Here is a 22,673-nt window from a genome sequence, read left to right on the forward strand (position 1 = left end):
CAGCAGCGTGCGGGAGGTTGGTGCTAGGTGACGTTTGCCGTGGCGACAGTGTGACAGGGTCACCGTGGCCGTTTTACAACCCGGCGGTGACCTGGGATGCTCATGCGTCCACAATGTGACAGCTGGCATGTGTGTGTGTGTGTGTGTGTCCATGCTCCCAGATGGCACGGCTTGTGTCCCTGCCATCGGGCTACACACACACATACACATACACACTCATCATGCAGAGCTCATGAAATAACCTTGGTGCGTGTGCAGCATCGCAGACACATATTTTTACTCTTAGTCTTCATTTTACGATGCAGGTCAATGGTCACTATCACGCCTTCCTGACAGTTTCCACTGCATCCCACACACACACACACACACACACACACACACGGAATCCATAGGTAACAGGATTTGCCACATCAGCCTGCTGTCACATCGGCGTTCACACTCACAAGTCGAATAAACACTCGCAGGCTCCTCACATTCCCACCGGAAGGGTTTTTGTGAAAATCGCAATTAGCGCTTTCAGCGACGGAGGCTCGCTACAGTTGCCATGGAGCTTGATGGGTTCTCAACGTCTTTAAAAAGCTAAAAGGCCTGTTTTGAAAGCTCACAGGCGTACGATGGCCCTACTCAAGGAACTCATGCCGCGCATAAAGCGCATACGCCTGCTCTCCCTATCTTCGTTCCGGGGCCTAGAACTAATGACATCTAGCACGCAAATCAAATCCCATTTTCAGATCGCGCATCGAGCTTTCGAGTTCTAAACGGCTGACGGAAAAATTCCGACGCGCGTAGGACGGCCGCCGCCGCCGCCCATGCCGATCGGACTATTCCCGTCCTCCGAGGACGCGGAGACGCCTCTGGGCTGTCTCCCCCCTCTGATCTGTTTTGTTCCAGATGTCACGAGGTATCTTCTCCACACACCCTTCCCCGAGACAGAGTTTGAGCCGGTCATGGAATTTGATTAGAAATGCGAACGCAGCCATCGCTCATGTTATGTGGGGCAGATTTTTTTATTAGTCTGCTTGCTCAATTTATGTTCGGAATTACCTAGTGGCAGTTTTCTAATATCCTTCATTTTTCATTTTTCCCCCCTCTCTTCTCTTCCTGCTATCTTGTTGTTCTCACAAAGAGAATACTAAACAGAGTTTGACTGATTGATTAAGTGCCTCCAGCCTGCCTGCTCTGTGTTTGTGTTTGTGTGTGTCGCTGTGGATGTGACCATAAGAGGCACAGAGCTATAAAAGAAGAGCAATGTGGAAGGAACAGTGTGTGTATGTGTGTGTGTGTGTGTGTGTGTGTGTTTTAAAGATAAAGCGAGACAAAATGGAAGTAAAGAAGAAAACAGTCCTGATCTCTACAGAAGTAAAGAGATATACCGTAGCACAGCCTGTGAGCGAAGATTAAAACACTTCGGGACACAATGTTCCAATGTTTTATCTTCCACTACTATATATCACACATTTATTATTTTTTTTTCCAACATGTCATCTTTGAAAAATGTTTAAAGAATAAATCTGTTTTTTTTTTCTATTTATATTTACCGTGATACCTCGGGATACAAATCTAATCCATTCTCAAGGTGAAATTTTGTATTGCAAAACGCATTTTCCCATAGGAATAAATGTAAATGCGCATAATCCGTTCCAGCCAACCGGAAATATTACCAATATTAACAAATTTCCAAAACTATAATCATATTCTTGCATTTAAAAACATTTAAAACATTTCAAAAAGACATGTAAAAGAAAATAAAATATGAAATACATCAACACTAAACCTTACTTAACCTTAAGCTATGATTCCTCGTGGCACTGGCTGCTTTAAAAACCAAAAACACTTTGCTTGGCTTTTCACTGATGCAAATAAATTTTGAAGGGTTCCCGGACGTACGCTCAACTTAGCCGACGCTTGGTTCGGTCACTTGTATGCTGAAAATGTTCGTATGCTGAGAGACGGGAATTCGCTCGTATGATGTGGTACCACCGGCTGTACATTTACCAAACGTCGTTATAGCCGTGCTCACACTGCAGACTCCTTCTGCGATTGCTAAACAATCAAGCTAACAATTATTAGCTTATTTATCGTGAATGAACGGTTACCATAGAAACGAACAAGCATGTGATTTAAATTCCAGTTCTACGGTCACGGCTGCATTTATCGGAAATGAATCGACCAATCGGATTCGAGAATCCACCCTTCTGCTACACTACGATGTAATAGAGATGAGTGCGACTCACCTATCCACTTGTCGTTCCCGTACCAGGAGAGATTGCCTTTGGTCATATCGTAATATCCGATCTTCTTATAGCTCCCTCCTATAGGAGACGGACAGACAGAGACTGCATGAGAGACATGGAAGACAGAGGATGATATGAGACAGAGACATGGCAGGAGTCCCGCTGTATAGCGTTTTAAATCAAAGCGATAAGACATCTGAGCAGCTTGACAACTTCTGCGTTGCTTTTTGCTTTCAGACAGAAACCTGAAATCTAATTTTTTTTTTTTAAATATTCGCCTCCTGTTTCTCCTACAATTCAGATGGAGAGCTGGGTATAAAGCTGAGAACCCGTGCAGGATAGGGAACAGGCTGGCGGAGAAATTTATCTTCATTTCATGTAATCAAACTGAAAGCTGCTGCACAAGCCGACAGCCTGATATACTTTCTCTCTCTCTCTCTCTCTCTCTCTGTACATGTTTGTAAACCATTTATAGCCATTTGGGTCTTTACAGGGCTCCGGGGGTCTGCAGTCACATACACAACAAGAAATTAACTTAAATGAGAAGCATTATAATTATCAGGTAATCATTAAGCATAATTACTGCACTCAGCTCCAGCTACCTCCTGGGAGAGCCGTGTGTGTGTGTGTGTGTGTGTGTGCTCATGCATGTGTGCATGTGAATATATGTTTATGTTCCTCCATGTGTAAGGAAGTAATAAAGGTGAGAGAAAAAAAAAGAAGGAAGAACGCAGCGAGAAAGAAAGAGTTATTATTAGACGCCGTTGTTGCTGTGCGCTTTCACTCTCTAACACCGTCTTCAACTTCATTTCCGGGAAACAGCACGCAGGATGTTCTAGCAGAGAGGTGTTCTGTTAACTCCAACTTTTATTGCTTTTCTTAATTATCTTACACTTTAATTAAAACTTATTTTCAGCACACTGGGACTATTATGCGCAATACAGCCATGCATTTTAAACCATTCCTGAACTGAATGGAGATAAGACTGATTTAGGTTTGTTCATATGTTTAGCTACTATAATATAAAAAGGAAACATATACTGAAAACAGACAACCCAATCCACACGCGAAATATTACGATAAATAAAATTATGCACTTTTGACCCCCTTCGACCTCCACATTTCGGCCCACCTGTTTATGACACTTTTTACTTCCTGTTTTTCACACAGAGACAAAAGAAACAAATGTAAAAGTAAACCCCGTACTACCTCATTACATTTGCATTACAGGTGCATTCTTAGTGTAAATGATGTAAGTTTCAAATCAAAATCCTCATAATTAACTGCAACAACTTGGCCTACTTTTGACCTCATTCGACCTCCGCACTCGCACACTACCCACATGTTTTTGACCCCCTTGGCTTCCCACCAGCTCCGGTTAATTACATGCATCTTAATGTGATTTGTTGTAATCCTAAAACTTGTTTATCGGGTTTTTTTGTGGTTCATTGCCACGGGGTGAATCTCAATCGTTGGCTTGCTGTTCTGCGTTTCCTTTCCTTGCATCTTAGCACAGGAAAGGAAACGAAGACAAGACAAATCAATAGCAAACTAATTTGCCAAATGACTCAGTCTTGCTCACCGAACAGCCACGTCGAAGTGACATCATTTACTGATGACCTGTCCGGCTGTATAGGGGCGTCAGTGGGGGACACAACCATTCTGAATATACATGGGACTACATACTGGAATAATATCCCTGCACATGTCCATGCTTTACACACCTTTTGTCTAATTTCTAAGTGTCCGTGTCTGATAGTTGTGTCTAGGTCGGTGTGTAATATATGGCTAACGGTCCATGGGCTGAGCGTCTCAGGCGGAGGTAATCTATCCAGCATTACCCTGCTGTCGGTGTTTCAGCATCTACAGAACTGCGGCTCAATGCATCACGGTTCATGGAGCTGGACTCTTACACTAAACACTAGCGTTTAAACTTTTACAAGAGTATTCGTCGTTCTCGTGTCCTTGTAGATTTATACTGTATATCTCACAAAGTGCCTTGGCAAGAAAAGTTCCTCCCAGGGACATCTCATCTCATCTTGGTGTTAAACAGCCAGTGGAGCAGAGAAGCGAGACAATACCGATATCAAGTGCTGGGATGCAGGGAAGTATAACCTTTTCCTAAGCATCTCATTACACCGTCTCTGTTACAGTGTGTGGACGTGTGTATCTTGCATCCGCAGCTCACAGAGCTCCCGAGCGACAATGAGCAAATCAATGGCAAATCAGCCCTTCGACGCATTGCACCGGGACTCTCTGTATCTACAGTAGCTCCACAGGATAACAGCCGCACTCTATCACATTATATAAGCTCAGATTCGCCAAAGCTGTAATCTTTTCAACCTTTTCAATCTACAAAAAGAACGAGAGTGGAGAAAATACTTTGGGTTTAAAGCTACAGGGCTGGAAGGTGGGATGGGCGATACGGGTGACGACGCAGGCACAAAGACGCGAGCGGGAGAACATAAGCCCGCCAATCACACGCTCCGGCCTCTGGAAATAGCTACGGCCCGACAAAACCCCCAGCGGAGATAAGAGGATGCAATCAGCGTGTGCTAGGAGAGACTGGAATATCGATGAACTTGGCATTGCAGCAGCTTGATCGAAACAGTGAAGCAGAAAACAGCACGGCTTTATTCCTCTATTCCATCAACAACAAACAACAACAACTGCGAAAAAAATAATCTATTTCTATAAATGCTATTTTAGTAAAGAAATGAAAGCGCCTTCAGCAACACGCTACATGTTATATGTTATAAGGAAACCCTTTACATGATGAATGTGGCATTTTCTACTGTATAGCCCCTTGAGACCTGAATAAGACCTTATATGGGGTCTACACTATATATTCTTGTCTGATCCTCATATGAGTACTGTTACAGTAAGTCTGATTGTTTTTTACTGCACAGTGAATTTTCCTTCTCATATCCCAGCTCGTAGGAAGTTGGGGGTCAAAGCACCGGGTCAGGCATGATACAGTGCCCCTGGAGCAGGTGGTGATAATTGATTTGCTTAAGGGCCCAACAGTGGCAGCTTGGTGCTTGAACCGACGACCCTTTGATCAGTAACCCGTAACCTGCTGAACTATCACCGTCCCTTTTCCCCAAACTTCTTCCTGTTGAAAGGCTAAGAATGCTATTAAGGGGAAACAGTAGACACACCGCAGAAGATATAGTTTGTAAGAACTATATAAGAGCATTTCATCAATCAGGTAAGATTTAAAAAGAATACTAATAATTATATTCGAAGCGAAAACTTTGGCATACAAATTTAATCCGTTCCAGTGGCCAGTTCTTAAATATGCAGAATATGCAGATGATCTGTTCCCATGGGCACTGGTGGCTCAGTGGTAGGTTTCTCATGTGTCATGCGAAAGGCCCGGGTTCGATTCCCAGCCAGAGCTCAAACCTCAGCCGCTGTATTCAGTGTCGGTCCCGAGCTCAGGAAGGGCATTCGGTGTAAAACCTGTGTGCGGACCTAACCTTAGTTGTTTTTTAAAGGCTTTTAGTTTGACATCACATGTTCTTGTCTTGCGAACTGCTATTTTAGAAATATTATAGCATTCAAATAAGAGCATTATTATATTCTCAAGACAGCACCACTCTCAGAGCTGCTGACAGTAGGTTATAATAATTACACTGTTCATAATAATAAGCATTTTTTTAAAAAGGTTTTAATAAGGGGTATGAAAAGAATCTGAGATATCTGAGAAGTTTGGACATTTTCCAGCTTTGAACGGATAAAGCGTATGCGCAAAGAGTATGAACCTGGGCGTGTTTCACCCGACACCTGAGCCTCCCTGAAACGAAGGCCGACAAGGCCGACACCAGACTCATAAATCATCTGGAAGTGGTGGAGTGTAATAATCGCTCCTGTCCCCTCTCGCGTACCACTTAACCTGCAGATGCCGCTCTTTAAAAGCCTTTCCAGCCTCTACACTCACGCTTGATCAGGCAGCAGTTGGTTAAATAAAATGAGGTGGTAAGCGTTTACCCAGACGACACACAGCAACACGAAGTGCTTCGGAGTGTATTATGTATTCATCATGATCAGTGTTTGACTTCAGACAGACACAAATCAGACATGTTCCTGTTAAGGTGCTGGGTAAAGTCGTGCTCTCACCGAATGAATCCGCCAGCGGTTTGACAACTAGTAAGTAATGATGCGCGCCATGTTTAAAACAATCACAATCACATGTTAATGCAATAACAGCAGTTCTGTCAAATCCATGCAGTCACCTTGAAGCTGCTCGATGAGAGTCCAGGCCATTCTCGAGCCCTGTGCGTCAAACACGACGTGACCCTGTAAGAGACGAGACGAGACGAGACGAGACGGGAGATCATTTCACATCACTGCTTATTTTAAAGACACTCACTTCAGTCACGTTAAATCTCTTTCCTTAGCACTTCTTGAACACACCTTTTTATTCTTGATAATGGAGGAATCACACTTCCTACTGTTTTAAAGCATCATGAGTTTCAAAGATGGAAGATAAACTGAAATAATAAAACATCAGCTTCTTCTATTCATCTATTGATGCAGCAATCCAACTACCAATCCATCCATTCAGCCATCTATACATCCACCAGTTTATCCATCCAAGCATTTATCCATCAATCCACAAACCAAACCCAACTTATCCATCCATCCATCCATTCATCCATCCAGACACCAGTTTATCCATCCAAGCAGTCATCCATCAATTCACACAACAAACACAACTCATCCATCCATCCATCCATCCATCCATTCACACATGTCCACATCCATGTCTCTCCATCCAAGCAGCCATCCATCAATCCCCAAAGCAAACCCACCCATCCATCCACACACCCATTCATCTATCCATCCATCCCTTCCTCCACTGGTACTCACAGACACTCCTTCGAATGAGCTGGTGTTCAGGGCACGATAAATCTCAGCAGTAATGTCCTTGTTGTTGTAGTTGAAGTCCTCCAGCCTGCGCCCTCTGGCCCTTAATGGCCCGACCGTCTTATTAAGCGCCAGAGCGAGGGCCCACACGGCGTCGTAGGCGAGCGGCGCCTCCTGGAATCCTCCAGTTTCTTCTGGGTTCTTTCCTCCCAGCTTAGACATCAGCTGCGTCAGGAATTCCTGCGAGGTCTACGGAGCAAACATGTATACCGAGAAGAAAGGATATATATTTACTATACAGCGCTGTAAAATAGTATTTCCTAATAACAAATATATTTTTTGCATATCTGTCACACTTTTAATATTACACCCGAGTAAATACAAAATGCAGTTTTTAAATGATGATGTCATTTACGAAGGGAAAAAAAGTTGTCCAAACCTAACTGGCCCTATGTGAAAAAGTAATTGCCCCCCACAAACGCTAAATCATTAATAAACCACGTTTTTTTTTTTTTTTCGAAAATCTGAGTAACCACTCAGCACTGATGACTGCCAGACCTGTTGAATCAAGAAATCACTTAAATGGATGGTGTCTGACAAAGTCAAGCATGCTGAAAGATCTCCAAAAGCTCATGTCATCGGGGGCAAATACTTTCTCACAGCACTGCTTTTTTTCTCCGATTTTCATTCAAATATTCAGATACATTAAAAACCTTTGCTGACGCTGTTTATTCAGATGATGCGGTTGAATTTAAGGACAGATGGGATTTTAGCCGCGCATGGCAAAAGTGCAACATTTTCTCCGGCTACTTCTTCAGCCTCTCTGAAGCACTGACTCCACCGTTTTTTTTTAAATGCTTCAGACAGGTCCATTTAGCTAGAAAGCCAAGGTGTACGTACTGTAAATAGCTTCAGGCTGTGTGTTTGTGTGTGTGTGTGTGTGTGTGTTCATAAACGCTGCATCAATGCTGTCAAAAAGCTTTTCCTGCCTTTCAAATCCACCGCATCAAAGCGCGGTACGGCAGGAGGAAATAAGGGGAAAGCAAATCACTTCCAAATGAAGGAAATTTAGCATGCTCATTTTTTTCCCCCCCACAAACATGCCTGTCCAATATGACGTGTGTGTGTGTGTGTGTTTTTTTTTCCTTCCCTTATTTTGGCATCAGGTGTAAAACGCAGGTATCTGGAAACGGTCCCAGAGTGAGCGGGATGAGGGAGAACAACAGGGGCATCTGTACTCATGACAGCTCCCAGCACGGGGCACAGAAGCTGGATGTGCTTCAAACGGATCCCCCCGGGGAAGCACACACACACACACTCACACACCACCCCGAAAACTCACACCTGTCTTCTCATCAGCAGTTCGGGCTCCAGAGACAGCCGTCACGCGTCTTCCTCGGATACGGTTCTGACAGTGAGCCGCTAGGTGACACCATGGATGTGTTGCGCAAACATCCATCGCGGTCATGTGACCACGCCCAAGACGATGACGTCACCGACCCATCAAAGAGCGCCACCCAAACCCACATGAACAGAGATAGACTGGAACAAACGCAGTGTTTATTTGAAAGCTGATTCTGTTCCGCGCGCTTTCTTTATGCGACGGCCAGGTTTAGGTGTTTTCCTGAATGAGTGGCTTTTTCTAGTAAGGTTGTCGCATCTTGCATAAAAAAAACAAAAGAAAAAACAGGTGGAAGGAAACCACAAGCAGGTGGATGGAAACCACATCTTGGTCTTTACCACATAAGTGAGAGTAATCAAAGGGAGGAAATATTGCAAGAAAGAGAAAAGGGAATTTCATTACTCTTGTTCATTGCCGTGCTCTATAAGCGAGAGTGATGCCTTTACTTTCTCTCTCTCACACAAACACGCAGTAATCACAGTGACACTCCCAGCCAGAAAATCCACACCAGAGACCACAGCCATGCTCTCTCTCTCTTGTTCTCTGCTAGAACCAAGCTTCAAAAGAATTCACAAGTTCACAAGTAGATAAGGTTAACACGAAACACAAAAGCGAAAGTACGCACCTTTCCCCTTAAACTTTCCACCCAAAAAGATTAACATCTGCGTTTATTCTAAGAATTGAGAATTTCAATCTTATAAGTGGCATTATACAGTGCTGTCTACAATTATTGGCACCCTATTGCATTGTAAAGATTACAATCCAGCTTGGGTGAAGTATACAGTAGTAGTGTCCAAAGGTATTCCATTTAGCATTTATTCCACATGGATACATTATTGTGCAGTGAAATTCTTTATTCTTTACATGCACAAGCTTTTTGTTTTGCCAGGGTGGGGTCAAAGTGCCGGGTTAGCTATTAGCCAGCACCCCTGGATCAGACTTGGGTTAAGGCAGCAAATAACAACCTACAGGTAGTGGAGCTACTGTAGGGTTTGAACCACCTAACTTTCTGAACAGTTTGTACTTTAGCCTTAACACACTGAGCCAACAGCACATTATTTGGCATTATTAAGATCACGCGCTAACCAGCTGAGTTAACCGGCCAAGACAATCCTCCATGTGTGTGATGTTATGGATGAATTCAAGTCTATCTGGCTGAAGAGTTGTGCTAATTAACAGAAAAACTGGCTGTGTAAGAATGGTATTCAACATTCCTGATCCATTTCCTGGGTCATCTCCAGACCCAAACCCAATGGAAAACTGTTAGAGAACGGGGAAGAATGCAGAAACGGTCAAGAAACCGACTTCTATACAAGATCAGACGTCTTTTTGTCTCTATGCCCAGCCGGATCCAGCAGGTTTTGAAGAATAGAGGACGTCATACTAAATATTGATTGTGGTATAGCAGTTTAATTGCATCAAATAACAAATGAATCTGATTATCTTGACAGTGATTATTTTATAACGCCGAGACCGTCATTAAAACATTGAATTTCACTTTTCTTTCAATACTTGGAGACAAACACCAAGTGTGGCTTCATCTCACACTGAAAAAACAATGAAAAAAGTCCAACGTTTAATTGAAATGAATTGATTCAGAGACAAAGCAAATCCCTCGGCAAGAAAGATACTTTAAACAAGGAAAAAAATTTAAGTTCCCTGTTGTTTTTTATTTTTTTTCCCAGTGTGAGATGATGCTCCTTGTGGATTTTATAGAATCTATACAAAGGGGTCCCAATAATTATGATCAAAATTATAAAATACAATAATTTCTTTTTTTCCCCAGTGTGAGATGATGCTCCTTGTGGATTTTGTCTAATCTTTACAAAGGGGTGCCAATAATTATGATAAAAAAAAAAAATACAATAATTTCTTTTTTTCCCAGTGTGAGATGATGCTCCTTGTTGATTTTGTCTAATCTTTACAAAGGGGTGCCAATAATTATGAACAGCATTATAAAATACCATAATTAATTTTTTTTCCCAGTGTGAGATGATGCTCCTTGTAGATTTTCTAGAATCATTACAAAGGGGTGCCAATATTTATGATCAAAAAGATAAAAAAAACAATATTTTTTTTTCTTTCCCAGTGTGAGATGATGCTCCTTGTAGATTTTGTCATTTTTATTTACAAGGGGTGCCAATAATTATGAACAGCATCATAAAATACAATAATTTACTTTTTTCCCCGTGCCTTTCTCGTTAACACATGATGATGTAAGCACTCAGGTCAAGTCAACTCCTATAAAAAATAAATAAATAAAAACCTCACCAGATTGGAGGCTCCTCGAACCGTCTCTGGGTTGAGCATGACTATCTCCGTGGTAACGTGGCCCTCCACCGCCTCCGTCATCTGCTCCACAGTGCAGTTGATTGACGGGTCTTTTATCTTGAACCAGTTGTCGGCGTACCAGCCGATCAGGAACCAGACGTACTTCTTCCCGTACAGCTTCTCCTTATAGACCTGCAGCCCGGAGCAGATTATCGACTCAGAAAAACAAGTCCTTACAGAGAAACCATTAATCACGGCGGAGTAAAGCGCTACAGTACATACTGACCTCGCAGAAGACTTTCCGGGCCTCGGTCTCATAAAACAGACCCACGATGATGCGAGCGTCCTGCCGCTGTAGCACGAGAAAGAGCAGAGAGTCATGTAGAGAACGTACAGTAAAGCATTGCTCAGTGTGACCGAGAGGAAAGGGAATAAGAAGGAGGAAGACGAGACATGATGTCTGGACTGTCTAAATGCATCGGGATATGTACATGAACTTCATGAAAAAAGCGTTAGCATAAGGGCCAGTGTGTGTCTGCGAGACGCCGCGGTAATGCTCGTGCGTGGTGAAACCCCAGGCCGCACGCTGCGCCTTCACTCCGAGTTATAGTTGTGCTATATTCCAGGTTACCATGGTATCTCAAATAAGAGCCAATTAATCTTCTGTACAAAAACTAGGTCAGCCGAACGAGCTGCCATCATGTGGGCAGAGAGAGAGAGAGAGAGAGAGAGAGAGAGATGGACAGATAGAAAGGAGAGAGAGGGACAGACATAGGCAAAGAGATAGAGACAGAAAGAGAGAGAGATGGAGAGATGAAAAAGGAGAGAAAGGGACAGACATAGGCGAAGAGACAGGGAGAAAGAGACAGAGTAACAGACAGAGGGAGAGAGAAGGAGAAAGATGGACAGACAGAGGGAGAGAGAAAAAGAGATATGGACAGATAGAGGGAGAGAGAGACGAAGAGGGACAGGCAGAGGGAAAGAGATGGAGAGTCAGAGAAAGATAGAATGAGAGATAAACAGACACAGAGAGAGAAAGAGAGAAAAGAGAAAGATGGACAGGTGGAGGGAGAGAGAGAGAGACAGAGGGCAAGAATAAGGGACAGACAGATGGTCGGGGCAGAGAGAGATATGGATATAGATGGACAGAGAAAGAGATGAAGAGAGAGAGAAGGACAGAGAGATATGGACAGAGAGAAAGATGAAGAGAGAGAGAAAGATGGACAAAGAGAGATGAAGAAAGAAAGATGGACAGAGAGAGAGACAGACTGATGAGAGAGAGAGAAAAAGGAGACTCTAAAGAGACTCAAGAGTAGAATACGATCAGATTCATATTCTAATTTATAAAGTTTTGTCTCCCAAATGACCGCCCCCCCAGCCCCACAGGCCCCCACCCCGGCACACACACACACACACACACACACACCTGCAAACACACACTATGGTGTTTTTCCAGGAACACGGATGATTACTTTAGTCATGACAAGGTAGTCCTACTGCATCTCTGCGGGGAGTGTGTGTGTGTGTGTGTGTGTGTGTGTGTGTATGTGTGTTTATGAACATTGTGCCTTCCATGTGGGTGTTTTTATGTGCGCACACTTCAGATTTATGTTTACATAATACAAAGTATCTGCAGCATGACCTTTCACCTTCAACTTTTAAAGGCTTCTGCTAAATATGTAAGAAAATATAAATCAGTTTCAGGAGGGCACTTCTAACTTCTACTGATTGCATGTACATCCGTGTGTGTGTGTGTTTGTGTGCGGTGTTGTGTGCTTTAAAGGTGTGTGTAGGTGTTGTGTGGAGAAGAAAGTGAGGAGCAGTAAAGGAGACGCGGTGGCACCTTAAGGTTCTTGACAGCCACAGCAGGGTCGGTGAGGAAACTCTGCCTCACGCTGATCTCGATTCCGGCTTCCTTCACTCTCTGCTCCAGATCGTCCAGCGTCTGGAGGGAGGAAGCGAGAGAGGAGGAAGAAAAACGGGGGGGAAAAAGATAAAATGTGGAAAGAAAGGAAAAGGGTAAGTAGGTGGGCATACAATCTGTATTTTTCTTGAATCATACAACATAAAAACATGTCAGTGACGTTTCTCAGTCATCCAGGTGAAGGTACAGTATCTGGAAGTCGACTCGTGACAACTAAACTTGTTTTTCATTAGGTAGAAACATTTTACTGCTCATGCAAGCAGCTTCTTCAGTCTGAGCGAAGTTCCACAAGAAACCATTACTCCTTTGAGATTACATCACTCAGCACCCGCTTCCCCACCACTGACTGGACACCAGCCTCAACACTAGAAGCAGTCTCAAGTTCTCCTGGACTTGCGTCTTATCAACACCTACTTAATTTACAGACAGACTCAATAGCTCCCCGGTGCCGCCCATTGTGGCCAACATGTACATAGAGGAAGTGAAAAAAGAAAGGACTCAACTTCTTCCTCGGGCCTTCTCAGACCAATTGGTCCAGATATGCAGATGACACCTGGGTGAAGATAACGATTCAGGAAATACAGGCCTTCACATAAAATATCAACACAATAGACATGAATATCAAGTTTGCCATGGAAGATACCAAGGAGAACATGGTGGGCTTCCTGGATTGTGCAGTTCTCATATGGGAAACTAAAAAAAGAAGTCTACAGCAAAGCCACATTTACAAACCAATACTTGCGGTTTGACTCCCACTGCCCACTGCTACACAAATGAGGTGTCATCAGGACGCTGCACCACATCCCCACCTCCGTTTTAGGCTAAAAAGCAAGCATCTGAAGACAGCTTTCAAGGCCTCGAGATATCCCAAGTGGGCCCTACGATAGCTTCCAGATCCAACAGAAAGACGACAGGAAATTGATGCCCAGAAACAAAAAAATAAGTTGGCTAAAATGCCTGAGAAGCTTCTCCTTATTATTATTTAGGCTTCTCTCTTTAGGTCACCACAGAGGACCATTTGTCTCCATTTTACTCAGTCTACCACATCTTCCCTTGTCACTCCTACATCCCAAATGTCCCCTCTCACCACATTCATAAATCTCCTCTTAGGCCTTCCTCTTCTCCTCCTGCCTGGCAGCTCCATCTCTAAAATTCTCCTTCTGATATACCCCTCATCCCTCCACTGCATATGTCCAAACCATCTTAATGCATCTTCAGCTCTGCCACCTCCAGCTCTGCTTCATGTCTTTTCGCAACATTGCAGGTCATGAAATTGTCCGAGAAGGATTTTCGGTAAACCTTACATATTAGTTCACTTCAAACCCACCAACACACAAAAAACAGACTCGTCCACCCCGAAGACCTGACACCAAAACCTAGGAAGAACAATATATTATACAAATTAAAGTCCAGTGATTGAAGCTCTAACTTGAGGAGACAAAACAACCTCTAATTAGGAGGATGTACTAGCTCTGAAAGAGCAACAACTTAGGACCTGAATCAGCAGCGTACCTTCATCTGAAGGACAAAGGACACACATTTGAGGATGATAATGTAGGACAGAGAGGATAAAGATGGTTCAAGACAGGAATAAATGAAAAATCCGTCTCTCACCAAAACTGGACATCCTAGGCACATCATGTCTTCTATTTTTCATGCTGCCCTTTCATCCATCCCCAAGAACAGCAAGACCTCTTCACAGGTCCACAAAAAAGCCAGTCCTAAGGACCCTCCCTACTCTCTCTGGTCATTACATCTTAACGACTCTCCCTAATCCCTCTCTATTGCTGATTCCTCCTAACAACTCTTCCTCCCCATAGTGTCTAATGACTCTCCCTTATACTCTCATCTCCTTCATTGTCCACCTAACGAGGCTTTTCCGGCAGGGGAGGATACTTGACCCTGGAGGGAACAAACATGAAGAACTTCCCAACTTCGCTCAGTCTAAAGAAGCTACTTGGATGTGGAGGCAAACGTTTCTACCTGACAAAAAAGAAGTCCAGCTGACATGAAAGGCAGAAAGACGGAACGTTGGAAGTCAAAGAACTGTCTGGGATGAGAGGGAAAAAAGAGGAAGCAATAGAGAGCAAATGATAGAAGGTGGAAAAATGGAGAGTGAAAAGTGCAGGCACAAGGAACATAGAAAGAAATACGTTAAGGAGAGATGGAGAGAAAGTTGTGGAAATTAAAAGAGATACAGACAGCAGAAAGTAAAAATAAAAAAGGAAATGAATGGTGGTGTTTGACGTAGAGAGGTAATGAGACGGGTTTATGATGGAACGATGGAAAGAGGGAAGAGAGAGCGCAGGTTTTATTTCTTGAACTGTGAGTTATTTCCTGTTTACGGCTTTGACGGCGTCGATGAAGCGGTTGTGATAAATGTGATTTATTTCCGTCTCGCTGATGCGTGCGTGATGGCGTTATCGATGTGGACTGTGAATAAAATGCACATGTGACTTACGGAGGTGAAGACCTCAGTGGTCTGCTGGATGGTGGCGATCTTGGTCCACTTCCACTTCTGGAAGAGCTGCACGCGCGTGGGGTTGTGCAGCGTGGCGGACGGGTGCGTGCGGAAGAAGGTGGGGAAGCGCTGGCGGTTGGACAGAGCCGGAGAGCTGGAGCCGTACGAGAGCTGCGGTACGGAAAAAGGAGGAAAGGAAAAACGTTAAAATGCAGCGCACAGTGAGATTGCTGAAGACTTTAACGATGACCGTAAAAACCTGAGATAAGGAATGAGCTGGAGAGGGAAATGTAAACAGGAAGGAAATGAAGTGTGGGATTAGAGCTTTCTAATTAAACTAGGCTACAGAGCCTCGATGCTTTGACTCATTGAGCTCATTTCATCCCATCCTATTATTTCAAAATGGCTTTGTGTTTTTTTTTTTATTGCTAATGCCGCTACCTTGTTAGCACTTCAATGAATTCTCATCAAGAGACAGGGGTCTGATGAGTATAAACGTGGACAATGCCTTTTTAGAAATGGTGGAATATGAATATTTAGATTAAACAGATAATGCTTAGGCACACTTCTTTTCTTTTTTTAAAGTCTATGTTTGGGGAAAGTGCTCATAATCATACAGTAGATCCACTATTTCATCAAAGAGTTCCTCATGAACCGTGACTGCATTGTGCAATTCCATATATCAGTGTTTGTGTACGCAGGTTTGCAAAATAGAAGTGTTGTTTTTTTCTCTAATGAAAACTCATTTCATTAGAGAAAAAAAACCAACAGAGATTTTTCTATCCATTGTGCAAAAATACCATGCAAACAAAAAGTAGTACAAAAGAAGACACCATACATTCATTCATTCATCTTCTATAATACTCATCCTGTACAGGGTCATGAGAGATCTGGAGCCCATCCCAGGAGACTCTGGGCATGAGGTATCGTACACCCTGGACAGGGAGCCGGTATATTACAGGGTATACACATACACACACTACAGGCAATTTTGAGAATGCCAATTGGCCCAATCTGCATGTCTTTGGACTGTGGGAGGAAACCCACAAAACATGGGGAGAACATGCAAACTCCATGCACACAGATCCTAGACAGGAATTGACCCCTCGACCCTGGAGGTACGAGACCACAATACTAACCACTATTCCACCGACATGGTACATAATTTAAAAACATTTAACCAATGACGCAGGTAGCTTTCACGTTTGATGAGGAATATGCCGTGGTTCCAGTGAAGAGAACCCAAGCATCCTCAAGAGAACCAGGGATCAGATTCTTGGCACAAAAAGAACCCAAAAAGCATTCAAACCTCAACGATCATACAGGGTCGATTTGAAAATGTTTACGAATCCAAATCTCCTAGGAGTTTTTTTACGTTCATGCAGGCTTGTGGAACAAAAACAAACCATGTTCATGAACGTCAAAGCAGGATTTTTGATCTTACAGAATAACAGAACACAGTTATGAGATGAAAAAACTCTACTTTATTTCTCTAAATAATCCCCTGCTACACTAATGCACGTATCCCAGTGTTTCACTAGTGCTTGGATGCCATCAAGGTAGAAAGTTTTCTTACTACACCGGAGCCATGATCGGACTTCTGCTTCACGTCTGAAACGCTGGCCTCCCAGGAACTCCTTTAATAGCCTGAACATGCGTAAATGGCTTGGAGTGAAGTCAGGACTGTATGGGAGATGTGGCAGTAACTTCCAGTTTCTGTAATATGCAAGGGATGTCAATTGTCAATTATAAGGTGTTCCACTTGCTGAATGCTAATGGGAACGATTGCAGTGGGCTCCGAGCCACCTGGGCCAGGATTGTCATTCATAGACGCACGACCTTCGCTAAAATTTAGGCATTGGTGGCTCAGTGGAAGGTTTCTTGCCATGTGGAAAACATGAGTTCAATTCCCACCCAATGCCCCAGCCACTGGATGTAGTGCCGGTCAGAAGCCCGGATAAACTGGGGGGGTTGCGTCAGAAACGGCAACCAGCGTAAAACCTGTGCCAAGTTGACGCCAAGGCGACCCCTCAACGGGAGCAGCGGAAAGATCCACAACAACGGCCTTGTCTAAGATGATTTGTCTTCACGTTGGCATGTTTCACCATACTGTGCTTAAAATTTCAGCAATGCCCCTCCAAACCTGTTCCAGCACAACAAAACACAAGGTGCACAAAGTGATCCCAATGAAAGCATGGTTTTGAAGGTTGAAGTAGATGTACTTGAGGGTCCTGCTCGGAGCCCTGACATCAACCCTTAGGGATAAACTAGAAATGGAGTCTCCTTGACATTAGTACCTGACCTCATTTACTGTATAGCTGAATATTCAAAACTCTCTACAGCCATGTCCTCCAATACCTAGTGGAAACCATTTGCAGAAGAGTGGAGGTTCTGGTATGTGATGTCCAACATGCACATGTGGCTGTCTTCTAGCCATGGCATTATTTTATCATTTTCTCTGTTTTCATGGACATAGAAGTACTGTAGTGTGTAAGCCAAGCTCACTTTAAATGTAAATATTTGAAGCACTAAACTAGAACAGCTACAGCGAGCAGGTTTTAAGTCCAGCAGAGGGTTTTGTGGGTCACGGTGACGGTGGTGTCAGATATAGAAACAGAGCTGAACATTAAAAATGAAGTGGACGATTGTGAAACAGAAAGAGCCAGCGCTGTGCTCTTCAGGTGAAAAATGAAAAGGTCAGGAAATGACACAGATACCAGATTCTATTTTTATACCTGAGCGACTTTAGCTAACTGCGGTCAGCATACTCAGTGGCCGTGAAGAAGTCCCCACCTGCTAGAGGAATTATGAGACGTGTTTGAGAGACGGCCACTCGATTGATCCGTCACATGGACGGATTCATTACACTTATCTGATTAGAAGAAAGGATTAAGAGATTTATATCCTCTGGGGGACTGACAGACCGTGTTAACCCTATGAGGAACCCGAGATAAAACACTCTGAAGCCCGAAGAGATGCCAGAGCTGTCCGCAGGGGTTGATATCATGGTATGACATCATACCAGTAAAAAAAAAAAAAAAAAGATTGCTCTTTCGTGTAAATTAAAATGGGAAGTTTTTACTTAGTCAAACAGACCCGCATGTGGTCAAAAACGCAGGAAAGAGCTGTTTTTCCCGTCATAGTGGAGCTTCCGTAGGCTGAAAAGGATTTTCAGAAATTCGCCATTAAAAGGTTTTTATGACCTCACCTCATGTTGTGATACAAATGACATAAAGTGGTTTCTGACCTCATGAACAATCAGGTCACAATTTGTGGGGCAATTTAGAGAAACAGATAATGCCGCACATTACACCTCTCAGCGCACATTACAGTTCCCAGAGCAGCGCGCGCTGTCTGTGCACACTTACTCAACATGATTTCGTTATCATTTAGGTTGCATTTTCTCCTCCCCTGTTAGCTCGCTGGTGTTCTACGCCTTGTCTTTATTTAATCATGCTGTGTACAGTATGCTTTTTTTCTGGTTGCGGTTGTTTGTGTTTATCATCTTACTGAAGGTTTTCTCATAATCCTAGATATTTCTTAATCCCTAGCCTCATGTTTAATTCTCGTATTTTACATTTATTTGGTTAAAATCCTTAGAGCATCCAAGATTTTCTTCACAACGCATGAGTGAAAAAATAGTCATGTTCGTATAAGGAGTTCTTTTGTTTGTTTTTTTGGTCCATTCATATGCCATCTGGCACATTCCGTGACAGATCCTCCCCATCCTGGAGGTATATCAGTCATTTCTGTGGCGATAACTTAAGTGGTCGGGTTGCCAGATTGACACTCGATTGTCATTCACACACTACAGGTAATTTGGGAACGCCAGTTAGCCTAACCTGCATGTGTTTGGACTGTGGGAGGAAACCGAAGTACCTGGAGGAAACATCATGCACACAAGCCAGGACCCAAACCCGAACCCTGGAGGGCACCGTGCCACCTTCTCGTTAAAATTAATCAAAACTTAATCAAACATCGATCTTTATTTAAAACCATCCTTATTTTATTTCGATTACTGAAAATACTAAAGTTTAATAAAATTTTGTCAGCATACTGTATCTGCATAAAAGGGCCTCGAGCTTAAACTTTTTTCCAGGGACGAGATGTAAAAAACATTCAACGTTACAAGCATGTAATAAACATTTTGCATAAAAAGTGCAGTATGTGTGGGAAATGTGGGACTGTGAATAGGAATAGCAATACGAAGGGAGAGGAGTTGATTGTAATATAATGTCCATTGTAATATTCGTAACGTTGAAACATATATCAGTCTATATGGAGTATGAAATGAAGGGGATTAATTTTGGGGAGGAAGTAAATGAAAGGATTAAAGGACTCAACAACGAAGAGACAGGCTTTAATTATCTGCGTCAAAAATAAACACATATACTGCAATCAGCTTGTGTTTGGTGACAGTTAACTCAGGTTACCATGGTAACAGTATTAATGCATTTACTGCTGGTTTGAATAATGATTAAAAAAAAAATTTTTCATGCAAATCATAACAAGACAGTTCTATTCACAGATGTGAGGATAGAGTCTTAATATTTCACATTGATGTATTTTAGCAAAGATTATATGGTTCTAAAAGTAATTGCAGTCAGATAGATAGATAGATAGATAGATAGATAGATAGATAGATAGATATAGCTACTACTTAACCTGGATGCACAGAGCGGTGTTAGTAAGTGTGGTCGAGTCCAAGGAGCTGCAGACTGACCCACAAAAATGTAAGTCTGGGGTACTAGAATAGTAAATTGTGTGAAAGAGCAATTCACCTCTGTAAGCACCAGTGTTCGGACACGTTACTTTTTAAAGTAACTAATTGCATTTCAAAATTACTGTCATTAAAAAGTAATCCGTTACATTACAGTGTTACTTTCTGATAAAAGTAACTAGTTTGAGTACTTTTCCACTGCAGAAAATGAAAACTCCTTTGTGATTCCTCATGCATGTTATTTTAGTCAAGACCTTTATAATTATTCTACCATCATCACTCAGCGAAGTTTGGCCCATAATCTGTTAACTACTAATACCCCTATCTTACCTACACGGTTTCGCGGGGTGGCCGTAAGTACGGATCATCATGATTCACCGCAAGTTTTAGCGCTGTGATTAGGTTTTTATCTTTCCGCGCGACAGTCCTCGCATAGTCAAACCGCACAGGTCAGATAGGGGTATAACAGCAGCAATAACAGAGGGGGGCGGGTTATCGGGGGCGGGGCTTGTAGAACGACTTTCACACACACACACACACACACACACACACACACACACACTAACGGAATGACAGCTGTCTGGCTCATGGATTACATAAATTGTCTGAATAATGAATTACATTTTTGAAAAATTAAATAAATAACTGAGTACTTAAATGGCGCGTTAGATAACTCGTTACATCAAAAAAGTAATCCAAGTACTTTGTAACACGTTACACCCAATACTGGTGAGCACTGAGCCATGAACACTACATTAAAGGTCATCAAAGTTAAAATTTATATATATATATATATATATATATATATATATATATATATATATATAGTGAGGTCAATAAGTATTTGATCACCCTGTGATTTTGCAAGTTCTCTCACTTAGAAATCATGGAGGGGTCTACAATTTTCAGCATAGGTGCATTCCCACTGTAAGAGACAGAAATCACATTTTATGATTTTTAAACAATTTATTTGTGAATTACTATGTCAAATAAGTATTTGATCATTTGCTTATCAGCCAGATTTCTGACCCTCAAAGACCAGTTACTTTGCTTTTAAATAGTTCATATGCTTCTTACGGAGCCACTCCTTGGCCGCTCATTGTCATGTTGGAAGTCCCAGCCACGACCCATCTTTAATACTCTGACTGAGGGAGGTTTTTGCCCAATATGTCACAATACATGGCCTCGTTCATCCTCTCCTTAATACAGTGCAGTCGTCCTGTCCCCTGTGCAGAAAAACACCCCCAGAGCATGATGCTTCCAGCCCCATGCTTCACTGTAGGTGTGGTATTATTGGGATAATACTCATCATTCTTCTTCCTCCAAACACGACAAATCGAGTTAAGACCAAAAAGTTCTACTTTGGTCTCATCTGACCACAGGACTTTCTCCCATGACTCTTCTGGATCAACTGGATGATCCCTGGCAAACTTCAGACGGGCCTGGACATGGACAGACTTGAGCAGGGGAACCTTCCGTGCGATGCAAGATTTTAAACCATGACGTCTTGGTGTATTACTAATAGTAGCCTTGGAAACGATGGTCCCAGGTCTCTTCACGGCATTGACCAGCTCCTCCCGTGTAGTTTTGGGCTGATTCTTCACCATCCTTAGCATCATTGATACCCCACGAGAAGAGATCTTCTGTGGTGCCCCAGTCCGAAGGACATTGACAGTCATCATTAGCCTCTTCCATTTTCTGACAATTGCTCCAACTGTTGTTCTTTTTTCACCAAGCTGCTTGGCAATAGCCCCGTAGCCCTTTCCAGCTATGTGAAGGTCGACAATTTTGTCTTTTGTGTCTTTTGATAGCTCTTTGGTTTTGCCTATGTTGCTACTTAGACTTTGGCTGAGTGTGGGGTGCACAGGTGCCTTTATGACAGCTAATGACCTTAAACAGGTGCTACTAATTTAGAATCATGAGCAGAGTGTAGTTGGACTGTTTAAAAGGAAAATAACAGGTCTTTGAGGGTCAGAAATCTGGCTGATAAGCAAGTGATCAAATACTTATTTGACACAGTAATTCACAAATAAATTGTTAAAAAAAAATCATACAATGTGATTTCCGGATTTTTCTTTTTAGATTCTGTCTCTCACAGTGGAAATGCACCTATGCTGAAAATTGTAGACCCCAAACATTAAATGAGCAAAAAATAAACAAACTATATGATCAGGTGTTTTTATGGTTTATGAATTCTACTCTACATTTCAATTACATCATTCCCATATTTCAGTAGTGGTACACTATGCATTTTAAAAGTAATAATGGTTCTATGTCATGCCGATATGTCATGGTTCTACATGACATACCTAAAACCCAAACACACACATTGCTTACACAAACACCAGAACTTCCAAATAAGGAGTTATATTTAAAAACTCTTTTTTTAGCGTTTAGACAATTTTAAAAAACAAATTAAGTTGGAAATATGTGACTCTTGATACCCATATCCAGAGCCATGCACACTACCAGTCAAAAGCATCTAAGGCATCTACAACATGCAAGAAAATCTACTTTGAGCAGTTATCAGATATTGAGACGTGTCTGCTTCTTATGACCTGTAAATCCTACTTTTTCCAACAGACGTAAGTTTTGGTCTTGCTTTCCTGGGAAGGTCTTCATTAGAGCCAGGTTCATCATGGTGCTTGATGGGTTTTGCACCTGCACTTGACACAATACTGTTTTTGCAAGAACTGTGCCAGAACAGCAGACCTTTAAGTCTTAATATTACAGACTTGGTTTCATATGCCTTGTTTTATAGTTTTGAAAAAAAAAAAAAGTTATTGAAT

General features: G+C 42.5%; 1 protein-coding gene across 1 annotated transcript in view; it reads right to left on the bottom strand.

The window, feature by feature from the left end:
* gabbr1b (gamma-aminobutyric acid (GABA) B receptor, 1b) overlaps positions 1-22,673 on the bottom strand; it is a 98,339-nt gene that overhangs the window by 26,709 nt on the left and 48,957 nt on the right. The window contains exons 8-14 of the mRNA XM_053490380.1: positions 15,165-15,335; positions 12,623-12,724; positions 11,066-11,131; positions 10,780-10,971; positions 7,110-7,355; positions 6,473-6,536; positions 2,235-2,312 (exon numbers count right to left, since the gene is read on the bottom strand). Of these exons, the coding sequence (XP_053346355.1) occupies positions 2,235-2,312; positions 6,473-6,536; positions 7,110-7,355; positions 10,780-10,971; positions 11,066-11,131; positions 12,623-12,724; positions 15,165-15,335 (919 nt within the window). The remainder of the gene's footprint in view (positions 1-2,234; positions 2,313-6,472; positions 6,537-7,109; positions 7,356-10,779; positions 10,972-11,065; positions 11,132-12,622; positions 12,725-15,164; positions 15,336-22,673) is intronic.

Source organism: Clarias gariepinus, chromosome 28 (assembly GCF_024256425.1).
Source record: "Clarias gariepinus isolate MV-2021 ecotype Netherlands chromosome 28, CGAR_prim_01v2, whole genome shotgun sequence".
NCBI lineage: Eukaryota > Metazoa > Chordata > Actinopteri > Siluriformes > Clariidae > Clarias > Clarias gariepinus.